Source organism: Loxodonta africana, chromosome 6 (assembly GCF_030014295.1).
Source record: "Loxodonta africana isolate mLoxAfr1 chromosome 6, mLoxAfr1.hap2, whole genome shotgun sequence".
Classification (NCBI taxonomy): domain Eukaryota; kingdom Metazoa; phylum Chordata; class Mammalia; order Proboscidea; family Elephantidae; genus Loxodonta; species Loxodonta africana.
This window is the reverse complement of record NC_087347.1, coordinates 104,905,767-104,928,808: the sequence shown is the minus strand read 5'-3', so window position 1 is coordinate 104,928,808 and position 23,042 is coordinate 104,905,767. Positions and strand designations below refer to the sequence as shown.

Sequence of the window (23,042 nt, the reverse complement as noted above, 5' to 3'; positions counted from 1 at the left end):
GGGGGACAACTGACCCGGCTCACTGGGGTCACTGTAATACCAACCTCAAAGTGAAAAATACACTTTTAGTTCCACACCAAGTGACTTATTAGCAAGCCAAAGCGATTTTCTGACCTTATTTTATACCCCCTCGTCAGTGTACTCACTGTGCCTTGGGCTTGTCAGGGTCATAAAGTGCAAGGTATTTCCTAATAATTGCTGCCATTTTCTTTTGCTTTTCAAATCCCTGTATAAAAGCAAAACCTCTCTTGAGCAACAAACTTCATTCTCTTCTGTCTCATTCATCATCATCACCATCACCATCATCATCATCACTATCACCATCATCTAAGTAGCCAGTTGAGTAACCAGCATGTGGTTCTGTACTCTAATTGGTGTTTGTCGAAGAATAAAAGGATGAAATTCAGATCTCTTGCTCATTTCAAAACAGTTGTCAGATTCTCCTTCAGAGTGGAAAAAAAAAAAAAACCTTTTAAGAAATTGACATCTCAGTCACTGGTTAGGAAGTAAATATGGAAGTGCAAAATGGAATTTTTAAACAAAACTGCTTTCCTGACCATAACTGAATTTTCACATTGTCAGCACTTCCATTATAAACATTTTGGGAAGGGGGGGAAGGGGGTCGGACGTATGTAACACAAATGTAAAGATTTGCTATGGGCTAAATCTCAACCCAAGAGCAAATGTTTATACCAATTTTGAAAACAATCGGCTTGCCCATTTTGTACTTATGCATGTGTTCATCATCTGTTATTGCTTGTCCGATGCTCTCCAACTTCTGGGAGGAAAAGCAGACATCTGGAGAGAAGAAACAGTGTTTGCTCTCCAGCAGATGTAGTCTGTTTTCCACAGTCATTGAATAAGGAAGGTACCAAATAAATGTGGTGCCCTTTAATACAAGGAAATGAAAATGAAAAAATCCTGCATGTGTGGCAACGCTATTGAAGTGCAGAATTGGGTAGTCTAAGAACTGGTCATGTTGGGTGGTTAGAATTCAATGTGTTAAACCCATTTCACAGATGGAAGGAACTGGGGGATTGTAGAGAATCACAGGAGTAAAATGCCCCACCTATAAAGTACATTATGCTTCAGGATTAAAAGAGTAAGTGAAGAATAGCCATCTTGGTGAAAACTTTTTTTTTTCTAAGAACAATTAATATTTTCCAAAAAATTTTGAGTTAAAACTTAATTTTCAGTTTCACGTTGTTGGATTTTCTTTCCTCTTTTTAGAAATTTTTTCCGTTACCTAAATAATCAGTTCTTCTTGTTGTCAGTGGCCATAGAGTTGGCTCGGGCACATAGCAACCTTACATAGAACAGAACAAAACACTGCCCGATCTTGTGCCATCTTCATGATCATTGCTATGGTTCAAGTCCATTATTTCTGCCACTGTGACAATCCATCTCACCTAGGGCCTCCCTCGCTTTTGCCAACCCTCCACATTACCAACCATGAAGTCCTTTTGTTGCAATTGGTCTTTCCTGATTGTGTGTCCAAGGTAAGAGAGCCAAAGTCTCACCATCCTCACTTCTAAAAAACATTCTAGTTGTATTTCTTTTCAGACTGATTTGCTTATTCCTCTGGCAGTCCACAAAAAAAAACTTAATATTCACCAACACCACAATTTGAATACATCAGGTCTTCTTCTGTCTTCCTTTTCCATTGTCCAGCTTTCACGTGCATAAAATACAATTGAAAAGACATAGCTTGAGTCAGGCTCACTTAGTTATCAAAGTGACATCTTTACTTTTTAAAACTTTAAAGAGGTCTTTTGCAGCACACTTGTCCAATGCAATACATCATTTGACTTTTTAACTGCTGCTTCTGTGGACATTGATTGTTGATTCAAGTAGAATGAGATCATTGACAATTAACATGTTGCAAAAAAGAAAAAGGAGAGAGAGAAACTGATCAGAAACTAATTTATATGTGGAACAGCTATGAAAAATATCCCTTAGCTGTAAGTCCTGATGGGCTGGGAGATTAAAACTAGGTCCATACAGACTTTTTTTTTGCAAAATAGTATGATAAAATTTCAGTGCTCCTTTTTTATTACCTACATTGAATGGCACCATGGGCAACAAAGAGCAAAAATAGTTTACCAAGAGAACCCTGTGTTTATGAGTAATTTTAAGTTCTCCCAATATAGGTCCTAGTTAGCTCTGCAACATCAAACAAATCACTTGGCATCTCAGATATCGTATTTTGCCTCTTTGAAATGAGGCTATTAACCTAAATAATCTGTAGCCAGCTCTTCCTGCTCTAACATCTTATGGTTTTATGATAAATCAAGGCAAGCTTTTTGTATGATTTTCCCCATATTCATAAAAATGCCACTCAATATTTGTTCTCAAAGTCAGGAGCAAAGCCAAATGAAAGGCACAAGAAAGTGCCTTGGTTTTGTTTTAAAGAAGGTACAGGTAGTCCCCAGGTTATGAATGAGATCCCTTCTTAAGTCTGTCTTTAAGTCAAATTTGTAGGTAAGTCAGAACAGGTACGTGCGTTTCTTATTTAGTGTCGGTCAAATGTTTGTCATAGTGTATAGTAAATATTTCACCTTTCTGTCACATAAAACACTTTAAAAACACTTCATCAGCATCACAAAGTAGTGACTGGTTTGTTATTACAAACCATTGTACTCAACTCAAATTTTTAATACAATGGGCTTTATGACAGTCCGTTCTTAAGTACAAGTTGTCTGTAAGTGGGACGTTCTTAACCCGAGGACTGCCTATACAATAGATCATTGTTGTTGTTGTTGTCGAGTGCCATCAAGTTGGTTCCGACTCATAGCAATCGTATGTACAACAAAATGAAACACTGCCCAGTCCTGCACCATTCTCACAATTGTTGTTATGCTTGAGCCCATTGTTGTAGCCACTTAGTCAGTTCATCTCGTTGAGGATCTTTCTCTTTTTCACTGACCCTGGATTTTTTCTGTATTTTACCAAGCATGATGAGACTGATCCCTCCTGACAGCATGTTCAAAGTATGTGGGACAAAGTCTCACCATCCTTGCTTATAAGGAGCATTCTAACTGTGCTTCCCCCAAGACAGATTTGTTCATTCTTTTGGCAGTCCATGCTATATTCGATATTCTTTGCCAGTGCCGTAATTCGAAGGTGTCAGTTCTTAGGTCTTCCTTATTCATTGTCCAGCTTTCGTATGCATATGAGGCAACTGAAAACACCATGGCTTGAGTCAGGCACACCTTAGTCCTCAAAGTGACATCTTTGCTTTTTAACACTGTAAAATTTTGCAGCAGATTTGCCCAATGCGATGCATCATTTCATTTCTTGACTGCTGCTTCCATGTTGGTTGTGGACCCAGGCAAAATGAAATCCTTGAGAACTTCAATCTTTTCTCTGTTTATCGTGATGTTGCTTATTGGTTCAGTTGTGAGGATTTTTGTTTTCTTTATGTTGAGGTATAATTCATAATGAAGGCTGTAGTCTTTGATCTTCAACAGTATGTGTTTCAAGTCCTCTTCACTTTCAGCAAGCAAGGTTGTGTCATCAGCATAACGCAGGTTGTTATCAAGTCTTCCTCCAATCCTGATGCCACGTTCTTCTTCATATAGTCCAGCTTCTTGGATTATATGCTCAGTATACAGATTGAATAAGTACAGTGAAAGGATACAACCTTGAAGCAAACCTTTCCTGACTTTGAACCACAGAGTATCCCCTTGTTCTGTTCAAATGACTGCCTCTTGGTCTAGGTACAGGTTCCTCATGAGCACAATTCAGTGTCCTGAAATTCCCATTCTCCAAAATGTTATCCATAATTTGTTATGATCCACACAGTCGAATGCCATTGCATATTCAACAAAACACAGGTAAACATCTTTCTGGTATTCTCTGCTTTCAGCCAGGATCCATCTGACATCAGCAATGATAGCTCTCATTCCACATCCTCTACTGAATCCAACTTGAATTTCTGGCAGTTCCCTGTCGATGTACTGCTGCAGTCGCTTTTGAATGATCTTCAGTAAATTTTGCTTGTGTGTGATATTAATGCTATTGTTTGATAATTTCTGCATTTGTTTGGATCACCTTTCTTTGGAATAGGCATAAATATGGATTTCTTCCAGTCAGTTGGCCAGGTAGCTGTCTTCCAATTTCTTGGCATAGGCGAGTGAACATTTCTAGCACTGCATCCATTTGTTGGGACATCTCAATTGCTATTCCATCAATTCTTGGATCCTTGTTTTTCATCAATGCCTTCAGTGTAGCTTGGACCTCTTCCTTCAGTACTATCGCTTCCTGATCATATACTACCTCCTGAAACGGATGAACATCGACCAGTTCCTTTTGGTGCAGTGACTCTGTGTATTCCGTCCATCATCTTTGGATGCCTCCTGGGTTGTTTAATGTTTTCCCCTGTAGAATCCTTCAATATTTCGACTCAGGGATTGTTTTTTTTCTTCAGTTCTTTCAGCTTGAGAAATGCTGAGCATGTTCTTTCCTTTTGGTTTTCTAACTCCAGGTCTTTGCACAAGTCGTTGTAGCAGTTTACATAGTCTTCTCAAGACACCTTTTGAAATATTCTCTTCACCTCTTTTACTTCTTTATCTCTTCTGTTTACTTTAGCTACTTGACACTGAAGAGCAAGTTTCAGAGTTTCTTCTGACATCCATTTTGGTCTTTTTTTTCTTTCCTAGCAAAAAAGATCCTTATACACAACAAATGCTGATTGCCAATACCAGTTCATTTGGTGAGAGTTTCTATGGTACTGGCAAGAAAATTAAATTCTTGTATTAATTTTTATAACTATATGGTGAATCAGTGTGCCTCTCTATTAGGTAAATTTTGAAATGTAGTTAGTGATTATTTTATTATCTAAACCGTTAAAATATTGTCTTCAAAATTAACTCGTGAGTATGACTATGTAGCATTCATCAGAGGGCCAATTGGCTGATTTTCACCACAAATCACACATTCCCATATGTTGTCCATTTTGCTGGAGGATTCATGGAAGAAGATTGCATGTCTCAATACACTGAGTATATTTTTAATGTATCAAACCATCAATTATTTATGGTTTTCCATCAACAGAAAAAGTCAACTGCAACTGATTAAATGCAGTATAGATTTCTTGTTCTTATCCAGAGGATGACTAGTGTGCATTTCAGAGTGTTTATGTTGTGTTTTGTTTTGTTTTGAATAAGATCTGTAATAGTAAAAAGTAAATATGCTCAGTATTGGAGTGACTCAGATGAATTTTTAACAGCTTTATTAACGTATTATTGAGTACACATATTTACTGTATAATTTGATCAGTTCTACACAATTTGACATGTGTATACACCATGAAATCACCACAATCAAAATAATGAATATATCCATCATCCCCCAAAATTTTCTCTTGCTTTTTTATAATTCTCCCCCTCCCACCACCTCATTTCTCCCTCCCTGTAACTAATGATCTGCTTTCTGGCATCATAAATTAGTTTGCATTTTCTAGAGTATTATACAAATGGAATTATACAGTATGTACACTTTTTGGTCTGGTTTATTTCATGTAACATGTTAAAATTGACCCATGTCATTGTGTATATTAAGGGTTCATCCCTTTTCATTCATTCTTTTTTATTGCTGAGTATTATTCCACTGTATGGCTATACCACATTGGCTTATCAATGTGTTTGTTGATGGAAATTTGGCTTGTTTCCAGGTTTTAGCTATTACAAATAAAAGTGCCATGAATATTTGTATATAAGCCTTTGTATGGACATTGTCTCTCCATGCTCTTATATAAATACCTAAGAGTGGAATGGCTGGGTCATATGGTAGTTGTATATTTAACTTTGTAAGAATCTGCTAAACTGTATTGCAGAGTAATTATAGCATTTTTCATTTTCACTGGCAATATGTGGGAACTCCAATTTCTTCACATCCTTAGCAACACTTGGATTGGTCAGGCTTTTTACTTTTGGCCATTCTAATAATTTTGTAGAGTTATCTCATTGTGGTTTCTATTTGCATTACCAGGTGCTCCTTGGAAACTCTATGGGGCAGTTCTACTCTGTCCTATAGGGTCGCTATGAGTCGGAAACGACTCGACAGCACTGGGTTCTGGGAATGCCTAATAATGTTGAACAGCTTTTCATGTAGTTGTTTGACATCCTTGTGTCTTCTTTGAAGTGCCTGATCTAATATTTTGCTCATTTTTTATTGGGTTATTTGTTTCTGGATTATTGCGTTTTAAGGGTTATTTATATATTCTCAATACAAACCCTTTCTCAGATACATACTTTGCAAATATTTTCTCCCAGTTTGTGTCTTTCCATGGTTTTAGTATTAAGAATCGGGGCAATGTTGGCCCTAATAAAAAGATTTGGGAAGTGTTCCCTGCTCTTCCATTTGTGAAAAATTTTAGCTAAAAATTCAATTCTCTAATAGATATGTGGCTGTTCAGGTTACCTATTTCTTCTTGAGTGAGCTTTCATAGATTTTTTTGTCTTTCAATGAATTTCTCCATTTCATCTAATTTGTTGCATTTATTGGCATACATTTGCCCATAATTTTTCCTTATGGTCTGTTTATTGTCTTTGGAATCTGTAGTGATGTCACCTTTCTCATTCCTGACATTAGAAATTGTGCCTTCTCTGGGTTTTTTTGTTTTGTTTTGTTTTGTTTTTACTGTTATTCTAAATGACAAAGGAAGGCTACCTCAAAGAAAAGGAGAATACATATATTTTGGAAATGGATTAAAACCTAAGACACTTAAAAATGAGAAATAAGACTTTCCCAAGAGTACTACTTGTCCCACAGACTGATTTAGCATTCCTACACCCAATACTTTACGTCATTCATAGTTCTTTTCTCAATTTTTATTTGTATAGTTTTTGTGTTACTACTTATTTAAAGTCTGTTTGTTTACTTCCGTAGCACCAGAACCTGGCTTAGTGCCTGGAATATAATAGGCACTCAAAAGTTATTCTTCAAAAGCACTAAAAATAAATTATAGCCATCATTTATTAGATTCTGAAAGTTTTCTTATGAATTACTATGGAGTTTAGCTTTTATCCTGAGGAAAAGCAAAATCCACTCAGGATTCTACATAAGTACATGACATAATTAGATTTGCAGTATGACATGTGTGTGTGGGAAATGGAAAGTGGTTGACAAAGGAAAACTGAGGACCAGGACCCTGTTAAGAAGCCATTGGGTATTAAAGGAGTATTTAGAAGTAGAGATTGTAGAATGTGTTGATCACTTACAGTAGACAACAAAGGAAAATTAGATATAGGGAATGAGAGGAAAAAAAAAAGAAACAGAACAGACCTTCAGAATTATAGCTTGGGCAATTTGTAGGATTATGGTACCATTAACTAAATTAAAAAACAATGGAGTAGGACGAACCCTTATATTTCAAAAAGACAGGTGCCCAGTTTGTTACCTACATAAATTAGTTTTAGTCTTTATCTCTGAGATTATCCTCATTGAGATAGCCATAGCATACTTAAAAAAGAGTTGAAAAAAGCGTAATACACTTACAATATAATACACTGATTCAACCTAATTGGTACAATGGATACACACAGGTGAATTTCCTCAAAAATGAAACATTTCATTAAGTATGAAGGCTTTTGATTTTAAGCCTTTTTGCTAGAAATCATTCTAAAATATATCACATACTTCCCTAACACATTTTTTTAATTTTCATTTTTTGCCAGCTACCCTGGGAATAGGTATTACAAAAAAAAAAAAAAATATTACAAGCACCCTCATTTTTCTGATGAGTAAATTGAGCCTCAGTTCAAATGACATTTCTAATGTCATAATTTAAAACTGTCAGCATCACTTCCCACCTTACCGTATTTACCTCCATGTGTATGGTGATATTGAGGGCAGTGGTAGCTCAGTGGTGGAATTCTACCTTCCATGCCGAAGACCCAGATTTGATTGCTGGCCAATGCTTAATCATCACCACCATCCACCTTAACACTGGTAGTTTTTGTGTTGCTGTGATGCTGAACATGTTTCAGCAAAATATCCAGACTAAGACAGGCTAGGAAAAAAGGCCTGTCCTTCTACTTCCAAAAAATCGGCCAGCGAGAACCCTCTGATCACAGTGGTCTGACCCTGTTAGGTCTAGGGCTGCCATGAGTTGGGGGCAGACTCAGAGGCAACTAACCACAATACTGTGATATCACCCAGTGAATTCATGAGAATTAATTAAATATAAGAACAAAAGAATAATCAAAAATTAGAGTATAGTGAACTCTGTAAACCTCATAATTTAAATAGTGATCTATTTCCCTAGGATAGCATTCGAAATGAAGAAATAAAACGTGGTATTATGGAATGAAGATGGGCCTTGGAGTCAGGCAAACTTGTGTTTGGATTTGGGCCCTACCGCATACTGTGAGGTACTATTTGGCAACTGAAAACTCTCCACCCCTCAATGTTCTCATCTTTAAAACGGGTATGTTAACTGGCTTACAGGATTATTATAAGCGTTAGTAAGATTAGATATATAAGCTCCAGCATGAGGCTGGCACTGTGAAATGTTAATTTCTCTTCTTCCCAATAGTCAGAGTTGATTTTAGGAGCAGAAGTTTAGCTTTTAAATATGAGTTGGAATTGATCCGTTGGCAATGGGTTTTTTAGTGGTGCCCTGGTGGTGCAGTGGTTAAAGCACTCAGCTGCTAACCAAAAGGTCAGCAGTTTGAACCCACCAGCTGCTCTGGAGAAAGATGAGGCAGTCTGCTCCCATAAAGATGACAGCCTTGGAAACCCTTGGGGGCAGTTCTGCTCTGCCTATAAGGTCGACATGCATCACAACTGACTCAATGGGTTTTTTTGTTTTGTTTTGTTTTGTTTTTTGACATACCATCACACTAAGTAATAACCTGGTGGTATACAAGACTTTATAAACCTTTAAAAAATCATCAAGTTACTACCCAGTCTGAAAGAACTAAGTACATAGACTGAAAACATGAATAAATTTCTTTCTGCATATATAAATCACAAATTTGATTATTTTTCCATATAGTCATTCTCATAGAGGTTGCCCCAGCTGGACAGGTGAAGCAGAAAGAAAGTTCAAGAAGGGAATCAAGGCAACCAAAAGCACTCAGTATTTAGTATGGCTGTTTTCTGGGTTTATTTCAGCAACTAGAGAACGTCATTTGGTTTTCTTCTAGGATCAAAAGACCATTAGTCTCTGTGCAGTATGTGGTTTTTCACTCACTACAGACCTCGTCTTTTAAGCATGTTCTAATTCTGAACTGATTAAGTGCAGCTTGATTTCTGGATGCCAGTTGTTTATAAGTTATAATAGTTTTCTTAGTTATTGTGCAGAATCCACAGTGATGCTTACCGTGCACACAAGATGATGTCTTTGTCTGCAAAAGTCATCCTCGACCACACTACCCACATGCCTAGAGTACAAAGACACCACAAATGGCTGAAAGTGTCAACATAAATAACTATCAATAAATATTATGGAATGTAGCAAAGCATTTGGCTTGTATCTTTCTAACCTATCACAGCTAACTGTATGGCTATTATTGTCACAAGGGACGCTCCCAGTTTAGCTGCATACAGTATTTATAAAGTACCCATCACCATGGTATCTAAACACTTGGGCAATCTAATTAGGCTGGTCCAATTACTTGTGTAGAAGTAGGAGGGGTGTACTTCCTTATATACCATTCCACTGGAACCAATTTGATTGTGTTTTTAAAAGCAAGAAAAGCCTTCTGTAAGAATAGCTTTCTAGGCCCCTTGTTCCAAGATTAAAAGACTGTCTGGGTAAAGGAATGACTGCTTCCTATTCCTGAAGGTGATAATGTTCGGAATCAAGCAACTCTCCAGTGGTAGAAAGCACCACAGCCCAGAGATCTTGATTGAGAACATTCTACTCCCTTTTCTTTTGAACTTCACTCTGGGGGCAGGTAACTGAAAAGTGGTTTCTAAAAGCAGTTCACCTGGAGGTGAATTATTTCTAAAGCCCTCCTTGGTGAGGAAGCTGCGTTCTCTCCTGGCCTAGCAAGTCAAAGAGAGAGTGCTTCTCCTCTCTAGGAGATTTAACTAGGTCAGACCTGAATTTAAACTTGATAATGAAGACCTCCCTTCGGACTTTTATTTCTGACAGGCAAGGAGAATTGAGGACGTATTTTCTGTACTCTGTGTGTGTTAGCATGTTTTCATAAAGGAACATATCCAAAATGGCATCTCTCACAGTGTGTGTGGTAGAGGTGGGAGGATATTACCTGTTAACATAATAACCAATAAATGTTTTTAGAATGTAAAGTTAATCAAAGGTTTTTAAAAACTATTTCTGTGCACTGCAGCAAACTGAATACCATGCTCATAGAGAAAAATCATATGTTGCTTATACATACCTCAGGACAAAAAGCACTTCTTCCTTTATACTGTCAAGACTTCTCCCTGGAATTTAGCAGTAATTCAGGTTGATATGAATCTAATTTATCTGATATTTTATTTTATTATGTTTTTCAAAACTAAGTAACAATCAAGTCGACTTGGACTGCAGTGTTTCAAAGTATAATCTTAAATTTCATACAGTGATGTTTACCTTGAAAATTGGTAGACCATTTTACTCATCCTGTGTTATGCATTTTATATTGCTTACAGCTCACTTCAGTTTTTAAAGTCTTATTTTCTCTCTGTCACCTATTTACATTATAGCCTGTCTAAACCTGTCTTACTGAATTGTTCTTAGTATTGTGGCTTTCGACATAATTATGGGTCTTTTTTTAAGTTTATATTCTTTTAGTGCCTCACCCCTCCTGACCCTATTCTTAGTGTTTGGTGCTTCGGTTTTAAATTCATTTCTGCTTGTAAGACTTCTCTTTTTTTTCTTTAAGTATACATTTTTTAAAACACCTAAATTCCTAAAAAAAAAAAAAAATTTGCAGCCACATCAGTCTATTTATTTAACTATTCCTTTTCTTTCTCATCAGAATTATTTCCAGTTGCATTTGCAGAATTTCATTGTTTAGAATTTTCTATCCCTCTCGAGCCAACTTCTCACCAGGGAATCTTAAACAGTTTTTCCTTGACTGTTAAAGCAATGGTTGCAATTTATTGAGCATCTACTTTGTGACAAGAATTTTGTATACATTATTTTTACTCTGTGCAACTATCTTATAAGGTGGGATCATTATCTTCATCACACTGACATGAAGACAGAAGTTGAGAGAGCACAAATATAGGCAGTAATGGAGTCCTATGGAGTCGCTACTCAACGGCAGTGGGTTTTTTTGGTTATCTTCATCTTAGCAGCCCTGGTGGTGCAATGGTTAAGCACTCAGCTGCTAAAAAAAATGCTGGTGGCTTGAACCCACCCAGTGACTCCAGGAAGAAAGACCTGGCAATCTGCTCCAGTAAAGATGATAGCTTAGAAAACCCTATGAGGCAGTTCTACTCTGACACACGGGGTCACTATGAGTCGAAATCAACTTGATCGCACCTAACAACAACAACAATCTTTGTCTTGGAATTTGCTCAAGAGAAATTAAAGGAATAGATGGGTACTCTTCTTATGAAATGATACAAGAAATAGCCAACACAGACCAACATCCTGAATTTTGAGTTTTTCTTATCAATTTTCCTAGTGCAATAATTTGGATAGGCACATAATCCACTTTCCAAAATACAACAGATCTGAGTTTAATCAAATGTTTTGCTGCTATCTGACAAGAATAATTGCAAACTTCACAACCTGAATATTACGTGTCATCACTGCTCTGCACCCTTGATCCTACTCTCAAACTTTCCTCTTTGTAAAATCTGTGACTTAAAGTACACTCACTTCTGTTTTTAAAATCGTATCTTAGTATATTTTCCCTCTGGTTCCATATTTAGTATCATTTTTCAACTCTTGTCTTTTCCACTCTGTGATCCCAGGAATTCTAGGAAAGCCAGTGGGGACACCAGTTGAATTTATGAGAATGTTGACTTTGCTGATATTACTTTCAACCAGATTTCAAAGTTGCATATTCCTGGACAGCACTTTGGAAACCAGAGGAGAGATCTGTGCCTTGAGAGATTAAAACAGGATTAGTGGTTTAACATGGCCAAGGACTGAAGGAGAAAAAGCAAGGAGAGCTTTATAAGAAAATCATGCAAACTGGGATCAGCCCTAAAGTATAAAGAAATACAGCTTATTAATTATAGGGGGAAACATTAGGAAATTACTTATTTGGAGATAAAGGTATGTAAATCTCAATAAACAGTATAACAACAGAAGTTTATTCTTTCACAGTTTTGGAGGCCAGAAGTCTGAATCAAGGTGTCGGCAGGGCTGTGCTCTCTCTAAAGGCTCTAGGAAAAGACCCTCCTTTGCCTCCTCTGGCTTCTGGTAGTTGCTGGCAATCCTTGATTCCTTGGCTTGTAGAGGCATCACTCCAGTCACTGCCTTTGTCTTCACATGGCCTTCTCCTCTGTGTCTCTGTATGTCCAAATTTCCCTTCCCTTATAAGGACACCAGTCATTGGGTTAGGTCTCACCCTAAATCCAGTATGACCTCCTCTTAACTTGATTACATCTGCAAAGATCCTATTTCCAAGTAAGTTCACATTCTGAGCTTCCAGATGGACATGAATTTTGGAGGGACGCTGTTTGACCCAGTACACTTAATGGCTTAAAAAAGGAAAACTAATTTATTATTTTACAGTTCTGAGTCTCACTGGTCTAAAATCAAGGTGTGGACAGGGCTGCATTGCTTTCTGGAGGCTCTAGAATAGAATCCATTTCCTTGCCTTTTCCAACTTTTAGAGACTATCCATATACCATGGCTCATGGCCCCTTCCTTAATCTACTAAGCCAACAATGGCGCATATCTCTAGCCGTTTTCCCATACTCACATCACTCTCTGACCACAGGTAGGAAAAATTCTCTCTGTTTAAGGATTGATGTGATAAGTGTCCTTAACTTAATCATTTTCAAAAGTCTCTTTTGCCATGAAGATAACATATTCATAGGTTCTGGAGATTATGTCATGGACATTTTGGGAAACCATTATACTGTTTCCCTACTAGACAATTGTTAAGTAGGATATAACATTGCTTAAGTGATAAATACTTGAAATCCTACGCATCCTTTGCACAAAGTAATGAACAACAAGTGTTTAGTGGATATCAACCACGAATAGAAAGATGACTTGAAGAGATGAAAAGGAATATGATGGGGGAGATGGGAGTACTTTTCCTTTAAGCTTGTATATTCTTATTAAGAAAATAAATTGTAAATGACAACTACCTTGAAAATAAGTCTCAACATAAGTTTATTGCTTTAATCTTTAGGAAAATGAAATGTACCCTAATTTTCAATAAATCATGATCAAAGTTTAGAAAATAAAAATATATTGAAGCAAGGAGAAAGAGTTTAAGGTATGTTTTGTAGAATTAGTATTGTTAGGAAATGGAGAATAGTTGACACTGCTGGTAAAACTGCATGGAGTCTAGGTTTCAAACTCCATAATAGGATAAAAAATGCTATGTAGATATTCAGGTTGATCTGGATCTTGATAATATATGTTGATGCAACACTCCCATCACCTCCTAAAGGGTTCACTCACTGTGTTGATTCTATTTTCTTTTTCTTCTCGATCATTGCATTGTTTTTAGCATACAGGGCAAAATTTGGCGACAGCTTTCAGTTCTGAATGACTAATGAATTGTTCATTTGTGTGTAGGGTCTCCCTGGTGCAAGCTCTGTGTGAGCCTCTATTCCTCCCTATTCAAAGATGACACTGTTGATTGTGGTGATATTATCCATGTGCGCAGATCCAGCTGAAAAGACAAACAAGAGACCAGCATTCCTTTCTAAAACCCCATGCCCTTGAACTGTGTCCTTTGTTTGCAGATGCAGTCTGCTGTTTGACAAGCCTGTACTCTGACTCTTCTTTTCTGAGCAGGCTACATGCCCATCTTATTCTGAATAAGTTACCCCATTCCTTTTTTCTGTGGTTCATCTGTCCGTTATTTTTGTCTTATAGAAGCCCACAGTTCTGATGTGCTTGTGGTTCAAGACATTCTTATTGCAGTCCTTTGATGGGTAATCTCAACTTTCTATTTGAAGCTGAACATACATGATCCCAGTGAAACTCTTCAAGAACTCCCCATAAAATCAAGGATATACAGGTCACAGAGCACTACACAGCATCATTTGAGTTCACAAGAGAAAACCTGGTTCCCAGTAGCACTTCCCAGAGAGGAAGGATGAAAGAATAATTAAAGTCATATAGGAATAAAATATAATTTCAAAACAGTAGTTGTCTCTCCTCTCTTCTTCCCTTATGAAAGAATGAAAATTTTACTTGTCAGAAATTGGAGTTGGTGACCAAGTTGCAGGTTCAAATTTCAGACAGGCTTCAGCTCCATGAGTTTAGACCTTAAAATTTTGTTTATAATGAACATTTATTGAGCACTTATCATGTGCCAGGTACCAATCTAAGCACACTAGAAGTGTCCGTTTAAACCTCACATCAACCTTAGGAGGTAGGGACTAAGATACAGAGAATACAGAGAATAAAAATTGAGATATAATAAAGTTGTCCTGCTGTTGTTATTGTTGTTAGGTTCCATCAAGTTGGTTCAGACTCATAGCGACCCTATGTACTACAAAATGAAACACTGCCTGGTCCAGCGTCATCCTCACAATTGTTAATCTTGAGCCCATTGTTGCAGCCACTGTGTCAATCCATCACGTTGAGGGTCTTCCCGTTTTTTGCTGACTCTGTACTTTACCAAGCATGACGTCCTCTCCAGGTACTGATCCCTCCTGATAACATGTCCAAAGTATGTAAGACATAGTCTTGCCATCCTTGCTTCTAAGGAGCCTTCTGGTTGTACCTCCTCCAAAGCAAATTTGTTTGTCTTTTGGCAGTCCATGGTATAGTCAATGTTCTTCGCCAGCACAAGTCAAAGGTGTCAGTTCTTCTTCAGTCTTCCTTATTCATTGTCCAGCTTTCGAGTGAATATGATGCGATTCAAAATACTGTGGCTTAGGTCAGGCACACTTTAGTCTTCAATGTGACATCTTTGCTTTTCAACACTTTAAAGAGGTCTTTTGCAGCTGATTTGCCCAATGTAATGGGTCTTTTGATTTCTTGACTGTTTCCATGGGTGTTGATTGTGGATCCAAGTAAAATGAAATCCTTGACAACTTCAGTCTCTTCTCCATTTATCATGATATTGCTTATTGGTCCAGTTGTGAGGATTTTTGTTTTCTTTTTGTTGGAATGTAATCCATACTGAACTCTGTGGTCTGTCTTAGTTTACTCAGTTGGCTAGTAGAAGAATAAGCATTCAAACCAGCATTCAAAGTGGACAAACCAGAATGCTATTGTGTATAGCGTGTGTATAGCATGCACACATACCTGTGCAGCATTCAGTGCACATGTAGTGTGGTGCCAAAGGCAGCTTGCGTAGCCACTATGCTGTAAATGGCCTCTCCCATGTCTCCCATCTTGGAACACAGCCAGACATGAATCAATTACCTACACTAGGATGGAGCCCAGTGAGAAAACTCAGAACTAGTTCCTGGAACGTTATAGGTTGAATGAATGAATGTCTAATGCCTAGAACAGTGCCTGGAACATAGTAGGTGAAGGAAGGAATGAAGAATGGGAGAAAGAGAGGAAGGGAGAGAGGGAGGAAGGAAGAAGAAAAGGCAGGTAGAGATGGAGAAAGGGAGGAGAGAAGGAAGAAAGAAAGGAAGGGCAGGAGGGAAGAAAGAAGGAAGGAAACTTCTTTGTCGTGAGTCAGACTTTGGAAGGACAAATGAAAGCATAGGTACCATATGGAAATCTAAAAACGTAGTGATAGCAACAGCCACAATTTGTTGATTACTAGCTCTGTGCCCACGACTAGGCTAAATGCTTTCTGTAGTCAGTGTAACTTAAACAGCGTGATGAGGCAAGTATCACTCTCCCCATTTTACAAATAAGACTTGGAGGTGTTAAGTGACTTGCCCAAGGACATACTACTAGTCATCAACTTAACCTGTCGCACACTAACAGGCTTTAGTCCAGCATGACTTCAGTCCCTATGGGGAGACACGTTTCAGATGGAGCAACAATGGTAAATCCAAAGTTAGGTTATGTTTTACAATCCAGGATAACAGTTGTCTCAGGTAAGTTTGTAAGTCTGGGAATATGAGATGGTTTCCAGACCTGAAACAGAGGGAAAGAGTCACCAATAAAAAAAAGACCTGTTGCCGTCGAGTCGGTTCTGACTCGGAGCTGCTCCATAAATTGGTTAATGTGATCACCAACACAAGGGCTTATGCAGAAGAGAACCAAGTGGAAGTCCAGTGCATCAAACTGGAGTTAAGTTTAGGATGAGACAAGCAGCAAAGTTGACTTGCTGTTCAGGCTGCATATGTAGGGCATGTAGACCAAAGTTTGTTAAGCTCCCACCACTGCTCAGGGTCAGGGCAGACCTTGGACACTAGAGTTATCGATCCCACGTGTAGCAGTTAAGAGTCCCATCCAGCAGACAGAAGAGACTTGAAAACTTGGGAATAGGCTTCCGTGATACTTCTGAAAGGTCCTCGAGCAACGTCCACCTCTGCCCTAACCTCATTCCAGATTCCTTTATTTATTTTTTTCTCTCATAATGCAAATACCTCACCTTTTCTCTGTATTTCTAGTGCCATTGTGTTTCTTCTTGGTGTCAACATATCTTCTGTGTCACACCTATTATTCCTTTTATTGGAAGGCAAGGTAGGCCAGATGACAAAATCTGCGATTGAAGACTGTGGCGACTGATGGTTCAGACTCTGCTTACATTTGCCCCCTCACTTTGTCTTGCTGCCCGTGGGACCTGCAAACAGCCAGCGCAAAGGACACACAAGATAAGGATCCACATGAGTGTGCTTCTGTCCAAACCCCAGTTCTCTCATAGAAGCACAGCCCAAGTTCTGGGATTTCAGCAGCCTGCACAGAATAAGTAATCTAACAGGTCACTAGAGCCCAGGGACCACTGTGAAAGTCCCATTCTTTGTACTGTTCAGCTAGTGGTGGTGACCACATCACCAATCAAGTCCACCCTACCAGCATATATAGAATTTCTTTTTGTGCCACAGTTACATCTGCCAAACTCAGGCAGCAGGACTGGCCCTAACCTATTGAAGAAATCTATAGGGAGACTGAATTGTATATACAAAACTGTTTCGTTTTGACAATACGGATATATTTTGAGAAAAATAATTGTTTTGCATACCAGGAAACTCCAAACACAAACACACTATCCCTGTTTAACCAGCAAGCAAACTGAGGCAGTACACTGAGTGAGTTAATTGAGATATAACATCCAGCCCAGGCCAAAGGAAACTATTGGTAGAAACAACTGAAAAAGAAATCTGAGGAACATTCATTTGTTCTTCTGGCTTTTGCTACACTGCCTCCTTTCTACAACTATATTTTCTCTGAGAACAATGTGCTAATGGCATACCTACTGAGAAAATGATGTGTCAGAAAGCTAAATAACATAGCCTGTGTTATTGGTTGAATAATAATTAACCATTGCTATGAACAATCTTCATGCAATATAATGTCATGAAGAAGCAGCTTTAGGTTTGTTTTGAAGGGTGCTTTTGTTAAACTATTATTTTGGTTCAGTGGTTCAAGAATTAGATTTTATTAACCAGTTTCTTTGTATCAGTGGGAGATTCGCTTCTAGGTTTCCATGTCTGGTACTCGGAGCATTTCCACTTGAGTGGCCAACTGAAAGAGTAGCTCTTTGGTGTCTGTCATTAGCAAGGGCTCTTTTTGACACATCAGAGCAGTCAGCTACAATGTATCAGTCCTTTAATGACAATAGAGAAGGATTATTGATTTGACTAAAGAACTTCACCTTTATGTAATTTTAAATGAGATAAAGTTAGAGGGATTCCTGGGGAAATTTTGGGGTGACTAACCAAGTGACACATTTATAGGTACCAAGTGACACATTTATAGGTGTCCAATTAAAGCAATGTTGGGGGGAAAATAGTCACCCAGTTACTTCAGTAATGATTTATAGTTGGGTCATTATTATTGAACATGAAAAAGGGCATATAGCTGTGGCTTCAGTTTGTCTGGCAGGGGCGGGGAGTATTTCCATGAAATCAGGATGTCTGTCATATATCCGAATTGCTATGTAATCTTTAAGGAATTACTTATGCGGCATACTCCTCAGCTGCCTTCTAACACTTTATTTGGAACACTTTTTATTTTCTTTATATTTTTCCTTAAATATAAAGATCATTATTGCTCCCCTGCTCTGTGCAAGTTTCCATGATAGAAACTTTACATAAGGTGTTATGTATACTGTAGACAAATAGTGTGTACTGTGGTGCTGTGAAAATCCCATTACTAATAATTTTTAATTAATATAACATTAATTATAACTTAGATCATGCCATACCTGCTGTAACAAAAAGAATATGTTACCTAAATAAAGGAAGATGAATGTGGTTATTTGGAACAGATTGGCAGATTTTCATTGCAAGTGAGGTGTAGGTAATTGATAGAGAGAGTCACTTTGGGTCTGCAAGAACTAAAAAGTTCAGGAACAGTATCAGACAGACTGACCTGAGGTTGACTCAGGGTAAATTGATATTCTCAGAGCAGAAAAACTAGATATATGATGAATAAAATGAACAGAGTGGTTCACTGTTCAAATATGAGAAGACACCCTTGGGTTCAATCAGAATTGTGGATATAAGGAGCCTGAGTTGAGACAAATACCTGTCTATCTATATTATTAACCAAAAACCAAACCAAACCCACTACCATCGAGTCGATTACAATTCATAGCAACCCTGTAGGACAGAGTAGAGCTGCCCCATAGGGTTTCCAAGGGTGTAATCTTTACAGAAGCAGACTGCACATCTTTCTTCCATGGAGCTGCTGGTGTGTTTGAACCACTGACATTTCAGTTAACCAAGCACTTTAACCACTGCATCACCAGGGCTCTTTATTTTGATTAAAAGACCTCACTATAGATATGCAATAGATTTGATATTGGTTGATTTCAAAACTTAGCAAAAATATGTACTTGTTTTAAATTTGTTCAAATGTGGCTAAGTTACACATTCTTTAAAAGAAAACCAACTTAAAGAACAAAAAATATTATTATTCATGCTTTTCAATGTGCCAGCATGGAAGGCAAAGGAAGATAATTTTTTTAATAGTTTTATTCTGTTATGTTAATAAAAACTAAATGAATCTGATTGAAAATTAAATAAAAACTTTGTTACCATTCTCTTATCTCTTTAATTGGTGACATCATGTGAAAGAGGCTCAACTCACCCCCACTGACTCATGTAAGAAAAGGAAATGCTGGACTGAGAATGCAGAGAAATACATTTTTGAAATTGAGCCTTCCTCCACTTGCCATGAGTACTCTTTAATGGGTCAGTTTGAGAATGAGTTAAGTCTATATTCTATGCTTTGTCTAAAGGAGAGATATACAAGGGCAATATAAAACACATAATTTAAAGTTGGTTGAAATTCTGATTTGAATAAATGAGCACATCAAAAAGTTATTGAGACACAACAATCCAGCATCCTTGTCCTTTCAACAATTAGTGAAAAAAAATTTTTTAAATGTGTTATAAGGAAAGTGTTTGCTGCTTCTCCATAATAGAGTAACTTGAATGGACATTTTTTTTCTACCCCAAACAACTATACAATTTAAGTCATTGAATAATTAACACAAGGGAATCGCATAAGATGAGTTCTATAATTGCTGTAGCTTTTTGTGTGGTTACACTTTGATGCTGCAGCACAGAGAAGTGGGACCAAGAGAGATCGTGGTCTTACTGAGTTGGAAAAGCAGAGGTAAAATTTCAAGGCTGTTAAATGGGCTGGAATTTGTGTGGCAGAGTATGAAAGAAGAGTGAGTTTTGCAGAAGGAGGTTCCAGAAGTCTGCAGGTGGATTTATTGCATATGTTTGCACATGCAAAAGGCCTCTATAAGACCTAGCAGAGATATCCTTGTATAAGGCTGAGAGTTGAAGTGAGATACCAGAGGTCTTATAGTGTTGAGAGTCACTGGAATTCCAGTCCATCCAGAGAAGAAAGACCTCTATGAGTAATCTGGGCATCCAAGTGAGATAAGAAAGGTTGCACCTTAATAGTAATAACTAAGAAATGGATAAAGGCTATGCCCTAGAATTGAGTTAAAAGGTAAAACAAATCCTCCCTAACAAAGAATAAAAACCAAACCTGATAACACCAAAAAATAAAGCTGTCAGTAAATTTAATTGCCTGTTGTGAAAAAACTCTACACTTTAAAGAAATGAAACATAATCCTGATTCTTACAACATATCTTTCACAGTGATACAATAAAATTTCTAGACATGTGAAGAAGCAAAACACAGCCCGTAATCAAGGAAAAAGCAGACAATAGAAATAGACCTTATGAAGACCAAGATAATGAAGTTAGCAAACAAGGATTTCAGAACAGTTAAAAATACACTCAAAGACTTAAAGGAAAAGATGGTCATTTTGACTGGACACATAGGTACTCTCAGCACAGAAATAAAATAATAAAAAAAATTCTAGAGCTGAAAAGTATAATACCAGAAATTAAAAAAAGAAAAATACTGAATGTCTCAGGAATGTATAGGTGTCTGTAGAATAAAAGGTTAGTGAGCTTGAAGACATAATAATAGATATTATCCAATCAGAAGAACAGAGAGAAAAAAGGTTAAAAAAAAAAAAGAATATCAGCAACTTGTGGGACAAAAACTAAACAGTCTAACATGCATATAACTGGACTCCCAAAAATAAGCAGAGAAAAAGAATGGGCTAGGAAAAAAAAAATAATAATACTTAAAAGACCAAAATTTCCCAAATTTCATGAAGAAAAATTAACTTACAGAAGGAAGCTCAGCAACCACCATGCAGAATACGTATCCAAGAGGTGAGGGGAAGAGGGCATCTAGGAACACCATATTTAAATTGAAAACCAAAGGTGAAAAAGAAAAAATTTAAAAGTTTACAAAAAAGATAAATTGCATAAATGGAAATTATGTGAATTAAGATTGACTTCTAATCAAAAACAAAGAAGAAATATCTTTAAAGTTCTGAAAGAAAAAACTATCAACTCAGTGTCTTGCCATTTCTATTAAAAATTGTACAGAAGTTCCTAGAGAGTACAAGAAAAGGAGGGAGAAAAAGGAGGGAAGGTAAAAGAAAGAAAAGAAAAAATATGAAAAAAAGGACTGGAAAATTTTTTTCAGACACAATTATTTACAGAAAATCTTAAGAATCTACAAAAACACTACTGGAAATAATAAGCAAATTTATGAAGTTTGTAAATAGGATCAGGGTCAATAAAGTAGTTGCGTATCTGTATAATAAAAAAAAAAAAACCCATTGCTGTCGAGTCTATTCTGACTCATAGTGACCCTGCAGGATAGAGTAGAACTGCCCCCATAGTGTTCCAAAGAGCACCTGGTGGATTCGAACTGCCAGCCTTTTGGTTAGTAACTGTAGCTCTTAACCACTATGACACCAGGGTTTCAAGCATCAAATATTTGGAAATTTTTTATTTAGAATTTATAATAGCATCAAAAAAGGTATGGAATAATTAGGAATAGATTTATCAAAGCTCATTTAAGAATTACACATCAAAGACTACAGAACACTACTGGGAGAAATTTTAAAAGACCTAAATAAATGGAAAAATACACCATGTCATGGGTTAAAAGACGCAATATTGGTAAGATGTCAGATCTCCCCAAGTTGATCTATAGAGTCAACACAATCAAATTTTCAACAAGTATTTTTGTAGACATTGACAAATTGATTCCAAAATAATATGGAAATGCAAACAACCTACAACAACAAAACAATCTTGAAAAAGAATCAGTGGGGAAACAAAAGTCTTTTCAACAAAAGATACTGAGACAATTGAATAAGCTAATTGAAAAATAAAATTTGACTTCCACCTCACCCATACACAAAATTAATTTGAGATGGGCCACAGAATTAAAGGTAACAGCAAAGTCAATTTAGCTTCTAGAAAAAGGAATTATAGAATATTTTTCAGAACTGGGAAGCAGCCAAATATTTTTTTAGATAGGACATGAAAAGAAATAACCTTAAAGGGAAAAACTAGGTTTTAACAAACATCTCTGTTAAGGAAATGAAAAGGCAAGCCATGGATTTGGAAAAAGTATTCATAACATACATATCTCACAATGGCTTTGTAATCTGCATATAATAAAGAACTCCTACAAATCAATCAATAGCAGACAAACAACCCAATTTTAAAAATGAGCAAAAAAATTTAAACAGGCCTTCATAAAAGAATACACACTAATGATCAATAGATACATGAAAAGGCGAAAGTTGCTTAACATAAGCAGTCATCAGGGAATGCAAATTAAAACCACGATGAGGTACCAGTTTATTCCCATCAGAATGGCTAAAATTAAAAAGACTAATAACATCAAATATTGGTGAGAATACTGAGCAACTGGAACTCTTGTACGTTTCTGGTGAGAGTATAAAATGGTACAATAGTTTTGGGAAATGTGTTTGGCTGTTTTTGAAAATTTGACACATTCCTATCTATGACCCCAAAATCTCCTCTTAAGTATATACCCAAGTGTTAAAAAAAAAAAAAAAAATTGCCAACAAAAAGACTTTCACAAGAATCTACAAGCTTGATTTAACATAGCCAAATACTTAAAAATAACTCTTACATCCATCAAAAGGAGAATTGGTAAACAAATCACACAATGGAATACTACTAAACAATAAAAAAGAATGAACTGTGGATATGTGCACCAACATGGATGAATCTTAAAGACATTTTCTTGAGCATAAAAAACCTAGACACAAAAGAGTACATACCTACATTATTCCATTTAGACCTACGAACCTGCTTGGGTTTTCTGTGTTAACACCAAGTTTCAAGATACACGGTTAGTGTACCTGAATTCTCAATCAGGAGTTTGGATACCAGAATCAGGGAGTAAATGAGGGAATTTATAGTGCACTTATTTATCTTAATGTAAGACAAAGATAAACCACCACTCATCTATCAGTTTGTTGTACAGT

At 37.0% G+C, this 23,042-nt stretch overlaps 1 protein-coding gene across 10 annotated transcripts in view; it reads left to right on the top strand.

The window, feature by feature from the left end:
• Positions 1–23,042, top strand: part of ARHGAP15 (Rho GTPase activating protein 15) — a 710,746-nt gene that overhangs the window by 591,408 nt on the left and 96,296 nt on the right. For 2 of the 10 annotated variants that reach the window (XR_010322332.1, XM_064287252.1), the window contains one exon: positions 13,976–22,622. The exons of 4 other annotated variants lie outside the window; for them this stretch is intronic. Coding sequence is in view for 2 of the 6 variants with exons in the window: in XM_064287252.1 (XP_064143322.1) it covers positions 13,976–14,031 (56 nt within the window). In the remaining 4 variants the exon portion in view is untranslated. Of the gene's footprint in view, positions 1–8,269; positions 10,894–13,975; positions 22,623–23,042 lie in introns of those variants that run through there. 4 more of the 10 variants (XR_010322328.1, XM_064287253.1, XR_010322330.1 and 1 more) reach the window with 3 other exon arrangements.